The following is a 21224-nucleotide window of genomic DNA, read 5'->3' on the forward strand; positions in this document are numbered from 1 at the left end:
ATTAGGACATCACCAAAGATTGCTATATAGCACCAAGAATGAGGACATGGATGAGGAACTCACTACCCAGATGTAAATCTTAATCTTGTGCTCACTCTGTCCTAAAAGAGAGGATGCAAAGATGAGGGGCCTGGGAAGAGAAGCAAGCAGAGCAGAAGTGAGAGAGCTAGTGCACATCTGGAGTGAGGGTGAGATATTGCTTATCTTTAGTAACTAACCTGCTTATTTGGAGAGGATGCATCTACCCACGTCTGTGGAAGTCTGAAGGTGTTCTTGGAATGATGCAGCTTGTTAAGTGCTGGTAGTAGGAATGGATTGATCTTTTTATGTGGTGTTTATTCTTGAAAAGGTGAACTTTGGTTTTCCAGCCAAGTCCCCAATCACCTCAATAAAACAGCCGTGTTGGAAACTTGAAAGGGTTGTTGAGTACTGAAGAAGGAAATGGGTCAATTGACTGTTGGATCATATTGAACTGTGGATAAATGAACCTTTGAACTGCACCCTGCTCCAAGCCTTAAAATCTGAGCAGTACAGGAAATGTATTCTTTGGTACCTCTCTGGGTTTTGGAGTATATAATTTAATCAAAGTGTACTATATACTTTGTGTACTTTATATCTCAAAGTATAATGAGGTTGATAAAAATGTTTCTAATTGTTGAAATCACAGTTCAGCAATGCCAATAACTTAACCTCCACCCCTGATAGAAGAAAATGTTTTTATTGTTATAGTTATAGACAATAAATTAATGTACCCTGAGAGAAGTCCATGTGGGAGGTTTCCTGGCAGCTTCCCTGGTACTTTTTTTATTACTTTGAGAAGGACAAGTAGCTGGGGTCAGGTGCTAAGAACTCAAGTTCTAAATGCTGCCTTAGCCCTCAGGTGTGTATTTTTTTGAGGGCAGGCAGGAGCTGCCAGAGCGGCTGAATATTTCATGTTTTCTTTTGATGTCTCCATGCTTCACAGAATAAAGATAGTTATGTGAGTCCAAATGTGGGGCTTGGTGTCTGTCTCCTTCCTTATCCATATGGTGCATGCAGTGTTTCAGGAATTAATAAATTAATGTTTGAGAGATGTTCAAACACAAAGACTCTATTTTATCACTTGCTGATTACCATGGTTAGATTAAAGAATTGCTCAACAGTATCATCCAAGAGGTTTTTGTGTAACCACACACAAAACCTCAAATGTATTTCCCCAAATGTTCCTTGCAGCCCCTCGAGGTGTCCAGGCTTAGGCTTTTGCATGGAGGTGCTTTGGTCTGGGGTGGGGGCTGGCATCTCCCTGCATCTCCTGGTTATGACAGCAGAGTTTCAGTGGGAGCTTGGTGGGAAATCAGGTGTGATGCTACTGCAAGATTCTTACTGTAATGTTGAGATAGAGTGGAAAACATTCCTGACTCGTTCAGCCTCTCTGGAGTTCACTTTCTTAGGTAGGGTTTGAGTCCAGTCTGTGTATAGCAACAGAGCTGTGTACTGACAGCCAGACCTGCTGTGCACAAGTCCCTACCTGGTGAAAGTTGGTTTTATCCCATGAAGGCTGTTCCTATTGTCCTGCCTGTGTGAGGGCAGGACATGAGCCGCAGCGAGTGCCCGGAGTGGCCTGGTGTTTCTGACTCGCGGGGAATGCCACCAGGGAACACGTTCCACATTCCGGCTGCGGTTTCCAGTTACGGCTTTTGTATTCATCTCCTGGTGTGGCTGGAAACTTCTGCCAGCTGTCAGCTTCGGAGCAAGTGGCAATCTGCCTTCTCAAATAAATGGCCTCCATGTTTATTTTCAGTTTCGTGTTTGTTACACTTGTTGTAGGTTATGAATCCTGTCACAGAGCATCCTTGACCCTCTAGCAAGAAATGCAACGATCACCTGTTGTGACTGGGGCTTGAGCTAACCTGCTTCATGCAAATGCAAGTAACAGAAAGCTCTGACCCGTGGAACAGTCAGTTTATAATCAATGGAATAATCCATTTAGGACCTCAGTAACTGAGAGGGTTTCATACTATGGTTTCCGCATCACGAGCAAAGGGACTTCTTTATGGGGTGCAAAGACTGAGTGCACTCAAGGGTGGCAGTAGATGGAAGGAAATAATTATTACAATGCATTTTCTTTTTGTGTCTCCTTTTTATCTGCTTGTTTTGTTTGTTCTTGAACAGATTGAAAACATAGATGCATGCCTGAGTTTCTTGGCTGCTAAGGGGATTAACATCCAGGGGCTGTCAGCAGAAGGTGAGTCCATTGGTTGTTTGTGATTTCATCTTACATGAGGAACTACCTGTGATTGCAACTAGAGCATGGAGTGTAATGGAAAATTAATAAGGTCAATTTAAACTTCTGACAATCTTTTTTTTCCTTTTTTCCCCATCTCTGTGTGAAAGGTAGATAAAATATGGACCTAATTTCTACACAGCTGACTTGTAAAAGTAATGAATTAGACCAAATTAGAATTCAGTAATTTCTTTACTATTTTCTGTTTAAAACCAGAAATTTCTTATCTCAGTTCTATAATTTGCACATTGATCACTTTATATTTTACAGATATAAGTGAACTGCTGTCAGTTGTTTGCCTTTTCAGAGAAAAAAATTATTTCCTTATTCTTCAATTATTCTCTTACCTGAACAACCATCCTGCTTTCTTCTCATTTTAAGTAACTTTCTAAGTGCACAAAACAATCAAATCCAAATGTTTTGAGCCAAACCAAACCAAAACAAGACATTTTGACCTTTAATTAATCACTCTGCTTTTGAAGAGCATCAGCATTTTCTGAAACCAAACTAGGTTAACTCTGTTCCTTTATGCCAGGATGTGTGGTACCTTTTGGCTCAGAAGCTGTTTAACTATTATCTTATTAAGAGATCAAACAGATTTCTGTCATCCTCAGCACCAGCTTTCACTTGTATTTACATTTAAATATGCTGGAAAAGCAGTTGGGTTCAGTAGCTGAATGTATGATGTGACATCTCCATGAGAGCTTTGCAGAACAAATAATTGAATGTGTGGCATCAGGTGAGACTTCAAAGTTACGTTTGATGACTGAGTCTCTTCACAAACTTAGTTTGGAGGACGAGGGTGCAGCAAAATAGCAGATATTTAGTATTAACCTGAGTACACCACAGCTAGCAGAAGAGGAGGCTAAATGTTAGGTGTATTCTTAGGCTGGATTAGAACAGCAATAACAAACATTTTCCTCCAAAGAGAAGCATTACAATGGTCCACCTGAGTGCTGCCAGCATTACATGCTTCAATTGCTCAGTTGTAATCAGAAGGATTCTCATGTCAAGAAAAGAAAGCATGAGCTAAAACTTCAAATGGCAAAAAATTTGTTTGCAGGGAAATTATTAAAAAGAAAATGCAGCTGAGTCAGTTGTAAAGACCAATTTTGATCTTAGCATGGAAATATTGTAAAAATACTTTTCACATTATTTACCTGTCTCACTAGAAGGTAAAATCTAAGTGAAATAGCAGGTCCGTGATGAGAAAACTGCCCGGGTGTACAGAGCTGGCAGCGTGGTGTTGCTCACGCTGGGGAAGGGACAGCATGATTAATGCTCACGGCTCTCCTGCCCAGTCACAAGTCAGGCCAGCAGGACACACGTTAGCCCATGGCTTCGCTGATTCGGGATTTCTGCCTTCCTTTTATACTATCTAGGAATTAGTGTATTAAATCACATGGAAGCTAAGAAGGGGCCAGTAATGTTTGCTGCCAGCCTATGAATGAGAGCATTTACTGGCTCCACTACTAACATTGAAGGAAGAAAGTGACAACTAGAGAGGGGGAGGGAATGAATATATTTTTATAAAATAAGTTGAAAGACTTTGAATGCAACAGTAAAGTAAGTTTCTCTTTCTAGTTGCTCCGGCACTGTGTTGAGGAACACAGAACCATTTAAAGTGAGGAATGTTGTTACCAAACAAGCCAGTGTTTCTGTGCAAGTTGCAAGACCTGCTAGGTCAACGGCAAATAACTTTATTTACTTCACAGGCAGATCCTCATCTAAGAGGAAGGAAAAGGTTGTGATTGCTTCCAAATGGGATTAATCACTGAAGTCTCCTGGGTTTGTTAAGAACACGTATTTTTCAACAGTGCAGCTTCACTGTGGAGGAAAGTTAATGATTGAAAACTGGAATTTGGATGACTCCTAAATGTTGAAATAATTTGGGACTGCACATGTATATCCTTCCAGTGTTGAAAAATCCTGCTTTGATATGTGCGTGTCACTGACACGGAGTCTATTTTGATGGATTTATGCATTGGAGATGCAGGATGACCATGCTGTGCTAGAGGCTCCCCTTCCCAGGAAATGTGAAGGCAAAAAGATTCTTAAAAATCTTCTCAAAGATTCTTAAAAATCTAAAATCTCCATTTCTAGTTACTGAAGAAAACTATGGAGAGCTGGAGATCTCTTTTCACTTCTTGCTGCAAATTTTTATTGTTCATTCTTTGAACTGTCTTTCTATACCCCTGCCCTTAGACTTGTTTTAGACTCCTAGAATTGCAGCTGCCCAGAGAAGCTGGCTCTCCTGCACACAATATCTCCTTGCTCTCAAGATATTGAAGATATTGGAGGACATAAATGTGCATTAGAAACTCAAACTGATATCACATATAAGCAGCTGCAGATCTTTTGGGTAACAGACGAGCTGGGTAATGATCAGCTGAACACATCCTGGAGCAGTGGTGTGGGGGAAACAAGCGCCAGCAGGGATATCCCAGGATGGAAATCGCCGAGGAGTGGATTTGTGAGGTTTCCTATGAAAACCAAATTCCAGTTTCAAGTGTCTGGAGTGTTTGTTTCCAGTATCCAGGACAGTAATTTTTGGCTCCACATTTAGAATGGCTGGGTGACATCCTTGTCCTTATCTAAGTCAATATGATACTGGAGCTGACCATGGGCTGGAGAGGACTTGAAGCAGGAAGCATTTGAGACTCTGCTGGTGGGCAGAGTGCAGTGAGGCTGAAGCAGTCTTTGAAATACTCCTTTTTGTATGAAGTGCAAGGTAGAACTGCCAGAATGACCTCCGTTTTTAAGATAAAAGAAACAGAAGTGGCACTGAAAGTCTGATTTAAAATGGGTTTTTTTCAAATCCAGAGGGGAAGAGACTAATTCATTAAAAGTGTTCTTCTTTTGATTATTTGTTCAAAAGCAGGTTGCCCTTCTGATAAATGCAGTAGAAAACAGGCAGCAACTTGTCATAGGTGCATTGTTGTTATAATTGTCTCTCACTTCACATAGAAATCAGTTTCCATTTGCATATAGCTTTGCTAAATTTAAACAAGCAGGTCCATGATAATTTCTTTTATCTCTGAATGTATTTGTGCAGTTAAGCTTCCCAGTGCCTCTAGATCTGTTTAGTTATGCTTTGACCTGTGATTAGATGCTACTTTCCTTACAGTTCCCATGGGTAATTTGAGTTCTTTGCTGGAAATAAGGAAATCCTTTTTACTGTGTTCTGCTGTATTTTGTGTCTGTTCCACTTCTATCCCTGTCCTCCTAAACTAAACACAGATTATTGAAGAGAACCTGCAGATTAGAGAAGGAACCTGCGTGGTGCAGTGGGAGAATGCTGGGTTTGTACATGGCACTGCATGGGAGCAGGAGTGGGCTGGGAAGAGGGAAAACAGGCAGGATTAATTGGGTCCCTACTGTTCAAGAAGAGACTAAAATTGGCCAAGAAAACAAAGGAAGACTGAAAATGGCTGCTGAAGGGCCCTGGGAATGATAATCCTTTAAACAGTTGATTGGAGTGTCAGTGGTGGCAGAGAGCAGTGATGGACAGGCTAGGCTGCAGGGAAGAAAAAATGGCTAGGGAAACTGACTCAAGAAGTATGAGAGGAAAAGAATATCCTGGGTCTGGGTGATGACCAGGGCCACTTAGAGAAGGGCTAATATTCTCTGAAGACATGGGCATGGGTTGAGACAGGTTTCAGAAAGAAAGTAAATTATATTAGTGGCTGGGAAGGGAAAGCAGACTGAGGTGCAGGTTGACAAGGAGACCAGAGCTGGAAGCTGGTACAGAATGGGAAAGAACAGTTTTAAACTTTGGGCCTCAGATCTGCTAGATAAAGTGCTTAGGATTAGGAGCAGAAGCTTGTTTACGCAGCAAAGATGTGAGCAGAACTGTGGCTGGGAGAGGGAGTAAAGGATGGAGTGGGGTCCATCACGAACTCAGAACAACCTTTCAGTCAGAACTGGAAACAAATGAAAATTCTCGTTCTTTCCTTTGTGCTTGGCCACTGTCTTACCACATGTCCTTTTCTCTTACTTTCTCACAGGGCAACAGTCAGCTTTTAGTTCAAATTATCTGTACAACACAGGCAGAAGTTCAGCTGTTTGATGTAGCTTTTTCAATTCACTTTTTAAATTTAGGAAATGAAACATGCTAAATAGTTAAGTCACAGCACATTAAGGTTGTCTGCAAGGAAGAATTTGCCCTCTGGCATATTAATTATGATACAGTGGTTAAGTGCATGGTCTGATACACCTTGTCTGATACACCTCTTCGTCTTGTATTTCTGTTTGCTTTTACATTTTTGCATTTGATGTTGCATAGAAGAGCAGGATGAAATTCAGGAATTGAAAACTTTATACACTGACTGTCAGGCTATCTTTAGGCACATTGGGTGCCCATCCCTTATAAGCTTGTGATCATATCAAAGCTGGTAATTATGTTTGAATACAGCTATGTCAACCAATAACCATATTTTCTAGTGCAAAACTTGCATCAAACTTTCTTAGTTTTCTTAGATTATTCTGATACTCCAGAAATATGTGTGATAATGGAGTAGTTTCCTCCTTGTGCAAGTTTAGGACTGAGAAATCATTTACAGCGTGCTGTCCTTAATACAATTGTTGTTGTGGAGGTTCTGTTTTGGGGTTTTTAGCTACATTAATTTAAAGGAAAGATTAAAAGGGACTTGCTTTTTAAGTACACTGGCATTAACACAGACTGCAGCGGAAATGTGAGATATTGCTCAGTCACTGCAGGGGAGAGATTAGTTAGTTATTTGTGGTTGGTGCTCACTGGCAATCAACTGTAATGCCAATTAGATGTGCGGAAGGAAACTTATCCTAAAGGATATCCCAAAGGAGCTCAGTTCAGACAGTGTTCTGGGGATGCAATGGCTAACCCGCTGCACTCGGGTCGGAGAGAAAACACCCACTGAGGCTGACGAGTGACTTCTCCACTTTGCCTTACAGAAATCAGGAATGGGAATCTGAAGGCCATCCTGGGCCTGTTCTTCAGCCTGTCTCGGTACAAGCAGCAGCAGCAGCAGCCCCAGCACCATCCATCCCAGTGCCAGGTGGGAGTCCCTCAGCAGCAGGTGCCAGCTTCGCTCCACACTCCGTGCCAACAGCCCCCGCAAGCTGTGCAGCATCAGTTTAAAGCACAACCAGAAATGCAGTCCAGGTGGGGAAATCTTAGAGTTGGGGTTTTTTTCATTATTTATCTCTTTTTTTGGTTGTTTTTTTTTTTTTTTTCCCTTCTCATTGAAGGTTTTGAAAAGCCAAAGAAACTCCTTTCTTCAGTTCTGCTCTAGAATAAAGTGTGTTGGTAGTGGAGTGCTGGGTAGCGATTGATATTAAGCCATTGGGAATCAAAACACGTGTGTTTAAATAGGTTCTCTGTGCTGGAAATGTGCAGCCCAATGGGTATAGCATCCCTGCTGGACTAAGTAACCACAGGATTGTAAAAGGATGTTTTTCTCACTATTTCTTTTGCTTCTTTCTACTCACAAAGCATGCACATTGTTCCCTTTAGAAAACATGCATTTTCGGCATATGAAAACCAGCTTCAGTTCTCAGATTACAAGAGTTTCAGTCCTCACTAAGAAATGGAAGGGTTACTCTGCCAGTGGTAAAAGAAATAGAGCTCATAACACCTGGTGGCAATCAAAATCAAATCTAGACTTCTTGGTCAAAAATAATATGCTGCTGGCTTTACATGAAAAATAATTTTCATCATTGGTGTTTGTTGGCACTTCTAGATCAGAGTACAGATGAATAGAAAGGGGTTTTGTTCCTTGAATGTCTTTAATGCTAGGAGTGCTCTGCCCAGGTTGGAATAAAAGCAGTCTTCTGAGGCAATACCACAGTAAATGCATGTGCAGCCTTCTACTGGTATGACTCTTGCACTACTAAAGCAGGGAGGGTTTAGTGGGGATAAGAAAGAGAATTAAAAGCAGAAATCATATTTGCACAATTAGTAAAGTATGAAGGCTTCTTGTTCTTACAAATCTCACACTGGGGCTTGCTTGTTAACACACCTTGAGGTGAACTCTGGCTTAAGTGCTGCCTTATGAGGGATATAAACAATTTAACTGAAGCCTTCCAAGTGGGGCTGCTCAGAGGTTATTTGGGTTTGGCTTTCTTCACAAATTATGCTCATTTGGGTGTAAACAGTAGTTTTGTGTAGTTGAAAAACATAGTGTTCCTACAGCATGTATAAACAGAAAATAATTACCGTAAAATAAAGATGTGTTTGAAGAGATTTCTGCAAGTTTTCTGTCAAACATGCAGAGATGCTTAACACTGTTCTGCTGTTTCCAGTCCATTGTGTAGATTGGGCTGGGTTTCAAATAATTGAAAAATATGTATATCCTGAAGATCTTCAATGTCATGTTTTCTTAATATGTACTAAAGTCAAATTGCTCAGATTCTACAGAAAATAGATATAATAAAGGAGTGAGAAGGAAAAGAGAAATAGAGTTGGGGGTTGCATGCAGATTTGCGTGTTCATTACTCTGTAAAAATTAATTTCAGACTGTACTGGTTTTGACCTGAAGTCATCCTTGGTGAAGAAGCATTATGTTCTTGTGAAATTCATAAAAAAACCCATTTTTTTCCCTAAAACCAGTTACTCAGTTCAGTGGCTTAAAAAAAAAAAACACCCAAAAAGTTTCTTTGTTCAATGTTCTCTTCCGCTTTTTCTTTCCTGTCGCAGTGCATCTCCCAGGGACTCATCTCAAAGCAAAATCATCCGATTCACTCTTGGTCAGAAAAGGTCTTCTAGGTTAGCATTTCTTCATCTTCTGCAAAGCATGCATAATCCTTTTGCAATATTTCTGGGTGCATGTTTAGGGTTCCTGTCAAAAACACTTTGTAACTAGACCTTTACAAATGGCTGGAATGGGAAAGTTGTAGATGGATTTAATTTTTTTTTTCTTAGGGTTTTTTGGTTGTGTTTTTGGTTTTTTTTTTTTTAGCTGTGGAATGCATTTTGGCCCTCAAGGAAATAATTTGCTTTTTTGTTCTTAGGAGCTTTTGCTTTTGAGAACAAAACATGGTTCTGGGAGTTCTTGCTGTATTAATTATATTTTGACCTGCATTATTGAAATCATAGAATGTTTTGGATTGGAAATGACCTGAAAGATCATCCAGTTCCATCCCCCAGCTGAGCTTCATCAGGCCATTGGCTCAGCTATTGAGGAGAGTGTCACCTGCATGCTGTGAGCCCCAACAGCACTGTGTGGCTCTTGCTGATCAGAGCCCGTGCAGTCCCCAGTGCTCTCAAACTCGTCACCTGTGACCTCCCTGGAAGTGAATCAGAGGCACTTCAGTCCCTTTTCTCCTTGGATCCCAGCATGATTTGCATGCCAGTTCATCTGTCCATCTCATCTCAGTGATCCTAAGGGTTGCTGTGGTTATTAATCTGGGTAATAATATTGTTATTTTGCTATTATATGTAAATGTTTGACTAGAATATAGTTTTACATTGGTAAATTATACCATACCATTTTTGCTAAGATTTTGAGCTATAGCTTGTGATCTTTATTCGGTTTGTATAGATTTTTTTTTCTGCTGTATAATTTAGATTTATTTCCCACATCTTATTTCTTATTATGCTTCTGCTAACAGTGAATCTCTGCAGAATAATCCCTGTTAAATAGTTCCACATTTCATGTTCTTCTTTGATCTTAATTATGGCTTGACAGCTCATATTTGCTTAACAGAGGTGCTGAAGAGTAGTAAAAGAGTGTGTTATACAAGCTCAGTACCTTCTCTGTAAATTACAAGAACCCAGAAGAATCTCCCTGAACCTGATTTTTTCCTTAGATTTCACAGACACCGCTGTGAAGTATCTTGAACTAATACCAAAAGCAGGGTCTTAAAACCAGTTAGTTAAACTACACAGGGGGGAAAAAAGACTTAAGAGCAAGGATATCTTCAAGAGTGCTTTTGGCATGTAGGGTTTTTATTCTTGGTGTGTTTTTATTGGCAGTGACAATACTGACTCAGTGGAAAACTTGTCACTTCTTAAGTGGTCACATGGTTTGAGGTCCTTTGTTTACTTTAAAATGTGACAGCTTTGCAAAACCTGTGTGGATATGTGTGGGGAGCCTTTTCTTATCCATCACTACAGGAAGATTGTCCCTTCCCTGCTGCTGGAAAACTCCCCTCCCATACTGGGGTCCTTGCAGCCATCCTGGGGTGCCCCATACGCAGTGTTTCCAAGCTGGGTGGCAGCTTTGGGCTGAGGTACCTTGTAGAAAACCTAGCTAGTTTCCTGTCAAACAAAATGAACTTTTTTTGAACTTCCTTGTCTTGGTGACTTTCTCAAAAAGTTTTATTTGTCACTGGCTGCTCTCAGCTTCTTCCCCTGTGGTCTCCTCTGCAGTAGATGAAGACCCTCTGGGGTTTTCTCATGGACCCTTTGCTGCAATGATGAGTATGGACAACTATTTAGCACCCCCCACTGCTGGAAAAAGCTGGATAATTTGAGAGACTGGTCTAAAAGTCAACCTCAGAACCATGATGTGCTGTACTGAATCCGTGGTGATTTGAGCTTGTAAATTAATTTTTGGGTTTGTATTTGAATGATGCCCTCCTGTCTGAGACTCTTTTGAGCTTTGAAAGCATGTGCATGCAGCTGCTGACATTTTGGCTTTTTCTCCATGTTTCTTTTCATATCTTCTATTTCTTCACTAGTCCTGGATAAATCAGTTTATTTAGGAAGCCTTGCCAGGTTCCTTCCTGGCTTCTCTTCCTTCTCTCAAAGGTACAATGGTGATTTGGCCACTTGCATCTACACTCCCTCTGACAACTGGGAGTTCTTCCTTTTACTTTATTATTGACACAGTTTATTTGAATGGATTTTTGTTTTTTATGTGAAGAAGCTTTAAAAAGATTCTGTGTGTGAATGTTGGATTTGAAGTGTTCTGAGATGTGATGCCTCTGGCTTTCCTGATTCTTTTGGGCTTTTTAGAGAAGTCTTCCACCTTCCTTTTTGCCTGAAAAGCATAAAAGTTTGTTTACTTACTCCAGAATAACTACATTTTTTCCCTAGTTAATCAGCTTCATGTGGTAAGTACAGGCTATGGTAAGAAAATGCTGGAAGAGGCAGATCTCCAGTTTAAACCAGAGGCTAATACCAGCTCACTGATAATGTGGTTACTCCAGGAGAGGGTACTGAAGCTTTGTGTGGTTTATATAGGCCCAAATAATTAAATCAGGTTAAAGTCTTGCTGGGCTTGGCTGCTGAGCTTTGTAGCTATCAGGGCAGAGATGTGATGTGCTTCTCTAGAAGGGAAAATGCTGCCAAGTTCCATGTCATTGTTATTTCTGAAATAAGGGTAGCCTTTATGTGGCCAGCATGTGATGAAGTGTCCAGCAATCTGCTTTAAGAACAGTAATGCCTCGATCTTAACTTTTTGCCAGTGGTATTGCTCCCCTGAATTTACCTGGAACTATTTCTGATTCACCAGACTTATGGCAGGTGACTGTTAATTTTGTCTCAGGGCTTTTTTTTCTGGTGTAAAACAATTCAGACTGCAGCTTGTTTGACATACACTTTTCGTCTAAGATGATCCTTTGATTTGTTCTTACGGAAGTAGAAAGACCCTTATGAGCCTGTACTTGTGCTGTTGATACTTTTATTTTCAGCTTAGACATGGTGTCCCATTAGAACAGCACTAGAACAGACTGCCCAGGGAAGTTAAGGATTCCTTGAGGTGTTTAAAAAGATGTGTAAATGTGGCTCTTCAGGACATGGTTTAGTGGTGGACTTGGAAGTGCCATGCTTATGGCTGAACTCCATCTTATCTGTGTTTTCCAACCCAATGACTCTATGCAGAGAGATTTCTCTTCAGTGATGCCTTGAGAAGGCTGACCTAGAACAGAGGCTAGACAGAGCTAAAGAATAAAGTAGGGATTTATTAGAAGGCCTTAATGGATCCACCTTGGGCAGCACAAGAGCACAGCCAGGGCTACACCCAAGATGAACCAAAATGGTCACAAAATGAACAACCGGTCATGGGGTTTCTCACTTTTATAAGTTCTGATCCATTTGCATATTGGAGTTTAATTGTCCAATTACAGCTTTAGGTTATGAAGTCCCATCCTTCTTGTTTTTTTCTCTTCAGTCCACACTGTATATGCTCTTAGGCTTGAAATTTGGATCAGTTGTACTTGGTTCCAAGCTAGAAAAGCAACTCTGTGAAGAGAGCTTATCATCCCTTAATATGAAGCTCAGAACTATACACTAAAGCAGTACAGAATCCGAAAAATATAAAAGCTAAAACCTAAGGCATCATCAGCACAGGACACCTACCCACTACTTTTCCCCAGCTGCTGCTAAAGAGTTATCAACTTTTACCCAGTCCATGGCTGTAGAAGACAGTGCAACAAGAAGACTTCCTCTGTAGAAACAGCCTGCATTAAGTCAGACAGGTAGGAGGATGCCAAAAAAAAAGATGTCAGACAGGTAGGAAGACATACACACATACCAAAAAGAAAAAAAAAAAAAAAAAGAAACAGTCATTCTTTATGTAAGTACCAATGTGTCCTGGCACTTAGTTACAATGTAGAAATGATCACTCTCCTCCTTGGAAGAGTTTAGCATTTATAGTGGTAGGGGAAAACAACTTTAAACCATGTAACCATGTTCAGGGAAATGAGAGCTGTACAGTTTAAAAGATAAAAAAACCCCATCATTTGCCAGTCTATCATCCATGTCTTCTGGCACTTGATGAAATCTCACCTGCCTGCCTGTTTTGTTTGGTCTTTTTTACCAAAATTCACGTCAGTCACTGTCCCTTATTCACAGTCCCAGAGCCATTCTGAACATATACATCAAAGCATCAGCTGAAAGTTTCTTGCCCAGAGTGCTTTTTACCTATGTTTAAACATGCTGTAAATTCTTCCACCAGACTTCCAGGTCCCACCATGAGGGTGTCCGCTGCAGGCAGTGAGGCCAAAGCTCGTGGTTCCATCAGTGCCAACAACCGCCGCAGCCAGAGCTTTAACAACTACGACAAATCTAAGCCTGGCCTTCTCCCTCCAACCCCAACAAGCAGCAGTGACAAAGGTAAGCAGTTAATAATCTGGATTTTTCTTAATAGTGGCTTCATTCAGAGGAAATTGGATTTTCTGTTAATCTCCAGAAGTTGTAAGACTGTCTCGAAGTTGTGTGTTGTAAACATGACATCTATAATCCAAAAGCCAGCTGTCTCTTCCTGAAAAAAGTATGGTCCTCGTTTAATATATCTGAAGTTGTGACTTGCTGGCCTGAAGGTGCATCCAAAAAATAACTTTAAAAGTCTTGGCACTGGTGAGCCATGTTTGTCATTTTGCTTCAAGGACAGATAAGGGGGAACGAATTAATCATGAAAGAAGGCATTTTGATGAGTAGTTTGACAAGAATGAAAAATGACCACTAAAGATTTCTGCTAAGTTTTTATATGACAAATAGCACAATTCACTTTCATTTCCATCACTATTGCAGACTATCCTGTAAGACAAAATTACACAATTCCAGTCTAATTTCAGGAATCATTTAGTGTTGTGTGTGAAGGCAGGAACATGTTATGTTTTATAAACGTTGCAGTGAAATTATGTCTGTGGCAGCACATCAGGAACACTCAGAGCCATGCTGTGTGTGAAGCAGCGCTTTTTTGAATGACATTTACTGACTTTGTGTCCATTCACTGATTTAGTGATCTGCCAGCATTCATTAGCCTCAGTTTGTAGCTCAGAGAGGGGCTGGGGGGCTGTGGCTGGTGAGAACTGAGCGCATCTCTCCAGCCTAGCACGGTCAGATTGTCGGCATGGGCTGGCAGCAAATCCTACATTCCCAAAGTCATTCTGCTGACAAAGAGAGGCCAGCACTGGGCCTCAGCACAGGCTCCTTGAACTCGCTTGACAGCGGCAGCCTTCAGGCTCAAGTCTCCTTGCTGGCTGTGCAGAGGTTCTGATAACTGTAATGAGCATTTTGCTCCAGGGAGATGCACTGGGCTGGGTCAGCTTCTCTGTAGTTCTCATGCTTGGTTCTTTCCAGGAAACTCTGCTCTTCCTTCTCTGGAAATTGTTGTCCAAGGACTGTTTCAGTAGGTTTTGGAATGTTACCCCAAAAAGTTATGGTGGCAGCAGAGGACCCTCAGCATCCTCCAGGGACATTCTGAAACATCCTGATCATATTTTCTGCAACAGAAAAATAAAATTTACCTTTGTCTAATATAATTACATTACAGATTAATGTATCAGCATAATAATCTAATAATTTAGCAATATTCTACCTTGGTAAATCAGTGTGTACTCTTTTAGAAGGTACAGTGTGCAAACAATAATGATTTATCTGTAACATCAGCATGTAATAGTCGTCTCTAAATCTGAATCAGGTCTGGCTTTCAGTTCAAAGAGCAAGCTAACAGGTTTTAGTGTGAGCAGCAGCAACCTTTTTTTTTCCCTGTGTAATATCTTCCCACTCTTCTTTTGTCCTTCTTGTGAATATTCTTCTGCTCATGTCACATACACAGTGGATTGAGGAGAGGTGGAGTGGGATTTGTTTTGTCCTGCAGCATGGATTTGTTGGCTAGATGATCCCTATTCCATATGGGATGCGTGATGTTATGCTGCATGGAGGCGAGGACTTCCATCTATTTTAAATCTTTTCTCAGTTAACCAAGATTACTGAATAAGGAAGGTAAAGTACTGGTTTTAGTCTTCAGAAAAGAAAAAGAAAGAACGAAGTCCTTATGCCCACAGATAAATAACAATAATCTGTCAACTAACTTAAATAGCAACTGCTTTTAGACAGTCAGTTCTGGGAACCCTCATTCCTCACTATAATTCATCTCCTGAGAAAGATAAACTGGTTGCTGAAGAAGCACATGAGATGAACTGCTTCCTACAAATGTTACAAATGACTAAAGGATACAGGGCTGGCTCTTAGGCTGACAATCTACATAAGTTGCATTAACTACTCAGAATTTTGCTCTGGTCAAAATTTCCAGTCATAAATTATGGTCTTTAAACAAAAAAAAAAAAGGCTTATGTAAAGTTGAACTTGAGCTTTTCTTAAAAGTATAATCATGACACAAAGCTGGTCTGCATCCATGAGAAATAAAAGCAATTGGTCTGACAAATTTTTGGCTTATTTTGAAGTTAATTGTAACATTGCCAGGCAAAGTTTATTGTCCAAGTGCTAAGACAATTCAGGTTTTCTGACCCATATCCTGTGTTTTGCCTAAGAAAATGAGACTTACATGACTGTGCTGTGTGTCAGGCTTGGTACATTTTCATCTCTTTACCCAGTACCTGCTCCGTTGTGTTTTTGAGGAAGGAAATGGGAGAAATAAAAATCAGCCTCTTGTGGCATGATTGTTCACTTTGTGATAGAAGGTGGCCTTCAGCATTTGAATGTTTGAATCATTTCTTACAAAAAGTAGGTTGTAATTTTTACCTTTTATTAATCTGTGGCCTTTCCCTCCAAATGCAATTTGTGTTTGACGTGAGGTGCACGCATGCTCTCTGCTAAAAGGAACGTGTAAAGAGATGCAAATCTTCTCTTCCCCACAGCTGACCTTGTGTCCTCAGTATTTTTTTTTCTCAATCTCCACATGCTCTCTGACATTACTTTCAATATATACAGAAGAGAAAAGTGCTCTCTAGTAAGGATCGCTCAGACACCTTGTTCAGTCCTGTGGGCACCTTTTTTGAGGCTAGGGTCTGATAGCTTTAACTTCCTTTTTGGAGTTAGAGCCTCAGTTTATATGCAAAATTCTGCTTCTATAGGGAATTTACCTGAACTCACAGGAATTTCAGGACCCTCATTCCTTACATCATAAAATGATAATGTGCTGTAGTATGGTTTTTTATTTATTGTCACAGTGATTAGCCATTTATAATTGCAGTTACATTCCAGACAGGGTATTTTTATGTGTGTAATTGGTGTTGCAGGCTTTTTTTTTTTTTAATGCCATTGAAGTCTTAATTGCATTTTTCTTTTGTGGGGAATTGAGCACTTAGGCTTGTGGGTTTTGGGGTTTCTTATGTCATCCTAATGCCTTCATACAACTGGAGCTAATTGTCTTCTGAATTGTCAGAATTGCTTAGCCCATGCTTGTGTAGGAATAGCTTTGGTTCACTTCCTTGTCTTTTAATGTTCTTGAACACCACAGGTTTCCTATGGCATGGAAGGCATCAGACACTTCCCATGTCACTGCTGAACTCATCTAAGTTATCAAAATCTTTTCTAATGAATGTAGAGAAGCAGATGAACATTGCATTTCTATGCCTGTGTACAGTTAGTAGTTACTTTGAGGCTCCACATTACCACATCTTTCTAATTGTCTGACAGGATCACCAGATAAAATACAGACAAAATTTGATATGCATATGCAATTTAAAATACATCAATCTACTTTTTATCCATGGCAATGAGGACTAGAACTGCATCCTAGGTAGTATGAAGAAGGAATCTTAACTATATTGAAGCCTACGACTTCAGTAAAGACTTTGATACAGTAAGTGTTCTCATGAGTTTATGCTTGCATGCAGTAGGGAGTCTCTTGAGACATGCTCTGAAAGCAGCCTGCAGTTCTGCAGAATGGTGGGGATTTTTGACTAGCTCTGAACACCCTCATATTCCCACTGTCTTTACTGTTCTTCAGGCACTCCGTTTGCATTTTGCAATCTCAAAAGTCTGATGGTGTTGGCTGGGAATATTCTGCTTATTACTTGTGTCAAATCTATAAAGTCAATGAAATTATGAAGCTGTAAGAGACAACTTAATAATAAGCCACCTCCACCATGATGTGGATGATGTGATACAGCACTGTGACATACTTGCTTATGTGCTTTCTTTTTATTTTTTCTTCTACTTTGTTCCTAATATTTTATTTAAAATAATCCTACAGAGGGCAGTAGACATCTGTGGGAAAAATTACACTATTCCCGTGAATTGAATGTTAAGTAAAATATCAGTGGAAAAAAAGCATATTGTCAGACTTTGCCCATTTCTGCTTGAGATCAAAGGAAATGTTTATTTTACTCAGGTTTATAAAGAAGGTAGGTTGATGTCAGTTTTCTCTTAGATATCAGAAAAAGGAAAAAACCCAAGGATACATGCCTACAGATTCAGACAGTGAGGTGAAAGAAGTGTTTTCATAGCAGTGTCCATATGGGCAGGTGGTAAGAAAAGTGTGTGTTCCTCTCATTTTATTTTATTTTATTTTATTTTATTTTATTTTATTTTATTTTATTTTATTTTATTTTATTTTATTTTATTTTTTTCAAATTTTGGGTAAACCTTTTTAACTTGGAACACTGTGTGTATTTAATAACTGTCTTTTAATATATAAAGGGTAGTCACTATGTTCACAAGGATGTGTGGTGACAGTTCAAGGGGCACACATTCCTTTAGAGGAAATCACAATGTCTGGAAATAGGAATAAAATTCTTCACTATGAGAAGAATAAAACATTGGAGAAGTTTGTCCAGAGAAGAAGGGGTCAGATTTCACTTGCTTGGAAGTATTTAGGACTTGCCTTGACAGGGCCCTGGATAACCTCATCTCAGGTTACCCAGGCTATCCCCATCTCCTGCTTTCAGGTGGAGGTTGGCAGGAATATCTCCAGAGGGTTCTTGTGACCTAGACTGGTTACCACAATTTGATACCTATAAATATTATTTACTTTTAAATTTTTTCTTAAGTGTAAACTACTTAAATAGGAAGAGTTACTAAGGCATTTTGAAGGACAGTTAAGGAATTTCTTTCCTCTTAACTTTTTAACTTTGTGTTATCAAAATAGGACTGACTACCATCAGTAAAATGTTAGCAAGGAAATAAATGTCACCCCCACTCCAGTGGGGAAACTGGTGTACGGTTACACATGCCCCATGTGTGCTAAAAATGTGTGCTAAAAATGTGTGCACTCTGTATGTAGGCAGTTATATTTATCAGGTTCAAGAGGGCAGGGCACCAAGTTCAAGGGCACAGTTCAGGAGGCCATGGCAGGTCTTGTCAGAGCTTTAGCAGGAAAGGCTCTTCAGAATTAAATCAGTATCTTCATGTCAACTGTACTTGGAAATCCATATTTATTTCTCTAAATGATCTCTTGTGAAAGAGTAGAAAATCCTAAATCTGGAAATGAGCCATTGGAATTTCTAGTCCTGATGATAAAAAAGTTTCATATTCAATCCTGTATTGATATAAAAATGCATGATATTATGTATATGTATGTATGTATATGTATAAAATTCATATATATATAAATATATATAATTCATATAGATAGTTCATATATATATATATATAATGTATTTTTATTGATATAAAAATACACTCCCATGATTTGGTTCTGTGTGATACTGAGCTGGTCTTGAACTCACCATTGCTTAAGGTCATTCAAAATTGCAGATTTGGATTGTGTCAAATCCTCAGATTCAATTTAAAAACGCTACTTTAGCAACTGAGAGGAAAAACTCTCATCTTCATGTAAAGCAAGGTGAGAAATGTGTATAAGGAGATCAGAAATTCAGAGTTCTTGTGGGTAATGTCTTGAAGGCTAAGATATACAGTAGTATTCAAATGGGCTTTGAAACAGAGGGATGCTGATAAAACAGAAAGAGCTCTGCATAAATAGAGCTTTGGAAAATCTACTTTGCTGTTTGGTACTTAAAGGGTTAATTTATGTTATTTGTCTAAAAGAAAGCTTACAAGGTTCCCTTATTACCTACAAGATACCTGCAGTGACATCTATAGTAATAACAATCCTTCCTTATCTCAACGGTTAGTGTGTGGATATCCATTTCTCAGGAATTTGATGTTAGCGCAACTAAGACCACAAATTGGATAGAAATTTTAAGAATGAGGGTGTTTAGCCATTGGAAGAGATTAAATCAGACATGAGTCAAAATTTAATATTTGCCCAGAGCTGATGTTCAGACAGAGGTTCCAATTTTGGCTCAGAATTTACTGAACCCTTTTGTCTTTTAAGATCAACATAGATGATCTGGAACGTTTACCTGAAAGAAAAATCTTTCATTCAAGCACATTGAAATGGAGGACAAGTCTTCTTTTGTAGCTTTATGTAAAATGAGATGAAATATTTGATGTTCTGAATGATTGGATTTGGCTCCTGTACCAAGTAAAGGATAATCAAGTGGCATTGCGCAATCATCCTTGCTGGAAACGTTCCATTTAACCTCATGCAGTTTTTCCACTCCAAATAAATTAATAATTATAAAGAGAGACAAACCCCAGGCTTTTGCCTTTGTGCCCAGTAATAGTATAAGAACTACAAAACCCAGAAGTGGTGAAAAAAGAGCTCTGAGCACGATAGAAATTTGTCTTGCAGCATTTTAAAATTTTTTCTACTCATTTATAGAAGCATTCAGCCTGAATGGGAAAGAGAAGGCTTTTTATGGCTTCAGGTGTAGGGACAGTTATCACGAAAGTTGCAGCAGGAAGTTGGATGCAATTCTTGTGGCATGGAGCCAGCTGACCTAGTGCTGGCAAAAGGTCACTGGGATGGCTGAACAGACTCTCTTTACAATGGGCTGTTTGACAAGGGCAGCTTGTGACGGGACGTGGGGGAATGACTTGGAACTGACAGGGGGTGGGTTTACATTAGATATTAGGAAGAAATTTTTTACTGCGAGGGTGGTGAGGCGCTGGCATGGGTTTTGCTGTGGCTGCCCCATCCCTGGAAGCGTTCAAGGCCAGGCTGAACGAGGCCTGGAGCAAAATGGGATAGTGGAAGGTGTCCCTGCCCATGGCAGGAGATGGGACTGGATGATCTTTCAGGTCCCTTCCAACCCAGCCACTATCCTGTGATTCTGTTATTACATCACCATTGTTACAATAAGTCTAATGTTTTGAATTACATCTTTTACTAATCAAAGACTGGCTAGTCCTGAAGTGTTCAGGTGCTTGGTGTCTTGTAGAAGGGAGAGTCCATACAAACCCCCAAAGTTAGTTTTTCCAGTGCTCCCTGGTGAGTGAGTCACTTCAGGATCCAGTGGCACACAGATAGAATGTAAATGTGAAATTTTAAGCCTGGTGTCTCAACCCATGTCCTCTGTAGGCTGAGGATTTCCAGCTGAGGACTCTCTTGCACTAAAGTTGATACTGAAAAGGCATTGACCCTTTTGGTACCAACTTCCAGCTTATCACTGAACCCGTTTTTAGCTGTGCCAGTGGATTGGTGCTGGGCCCAGCTCTGCGAGGCTGCTGGGAAGACTGGGGGGACAGGTGGAGTAAGGGAAGTTTTGGAAACCAGAAGCAGCAAAAAGATCTTAACAATTCACTTGAGACTAGCAAAAATAGGTAGAATTCCTGAGATTGAAAGATCCCTGTGCTTATCAATGAACAGTATATGGATGTCAGAAAGATGGGAAGTGATTTTACAGAGTGAAACAGTTGGCTTGTGCAACAGATAACAGTAAGTTAAATTTCATTTATTTATTTATTTAAAATTTTGGGTAGCTACAACTTTGTTCATGACTGAAAATTATGTTCTTATAGGCTTAGGAAAAATTCCCTGTGACTTTTTGAAACAGTTACTTTCACTCTTTTCTATATCCATCTTGGGGGTAATATTATTTTTGGGTTTCTCTTTCTTTAGGAATGAATTTAATAATTTCTTAAGAAATGAATATAATGTTGAATGAATCTTAAATTTGCTTTTGAAATGATGACTTGATAAGACTGTACAAAATTCACTAAGATTAAAAGGATTGCATAAGTAGGAAAGATTTTATATTTTAAAGAGGCGTAAGTCCACAACATGTGAAACCAGTTTGCCCACTCTTGCAAATTTTCACTGGAAATAAATGTGATTGTCTCAACAGTGTGAAAATGTGATAATTACTTAAACTTCAGTCCTCCCACTCTGTAAAAATGTTCCAGTGCTTCATTAGGTCAGACATGAAGCAAACATCATATTCTGCTTAGTGTTTAGGGTGCTGCCTCTGTTCTGCTCTGTGCTGGCATTCAAGAGATGCTCTG

At 39.7% G+C, this 21224-nt stretch overlaps 1 protein-coding gene across 6 annotated transcripts in view; it reads left to right on the forward strand.

Moving 5' to 3' along the window:
* Positions 1-21224, forward strand: part of NAV2 (neuron navigator 2) — a 206466-nt gene that overhangs the window by 70263 nt on the left and 114979 nt on the right. For 4 of the 6 annotated variants that reach the window (XM_041399202.1, XM_041399198.1, XM_041399201.1 and 1 more), the window contains exons 4-7: positions 2152-2224; positions 7196-7406; positions 8940-9008; positions 13144-13301. In XM_041399202.1, coding sequence (XP_041255136.1) covers positions 2152-2224; positions 7196-7406; positions 8940-9008; positions 13144-13301 — 511 coding nt within the window. The remainder of the gene's footprint in view (positions 1-2151; positions 2225-7195; positions 7407-8939; positions 9009-13143; positions 13302-21224) is intronic. The other 2 variants (XM_041399197.1, XM_041399199.1) reach the window with 1 other exon arrangement.

The sequence above is a fragment of the Onychostruthus taczanowskii genome, unplaced genomic scaffold (genome assembly GCF_017590055.1).
Source record: "Onychostruthus taczanowskii isolate IOZ18803 unplaced genomic scaffold, ASM1759005v1 scaffold159, whole genome shotgun sequence".
NCBI lineage: Eukaryota > Metazoa > Chordata > Aves > Passeriformes > Passeridae > Onychostruthus > Onychostruthus taczanowskii.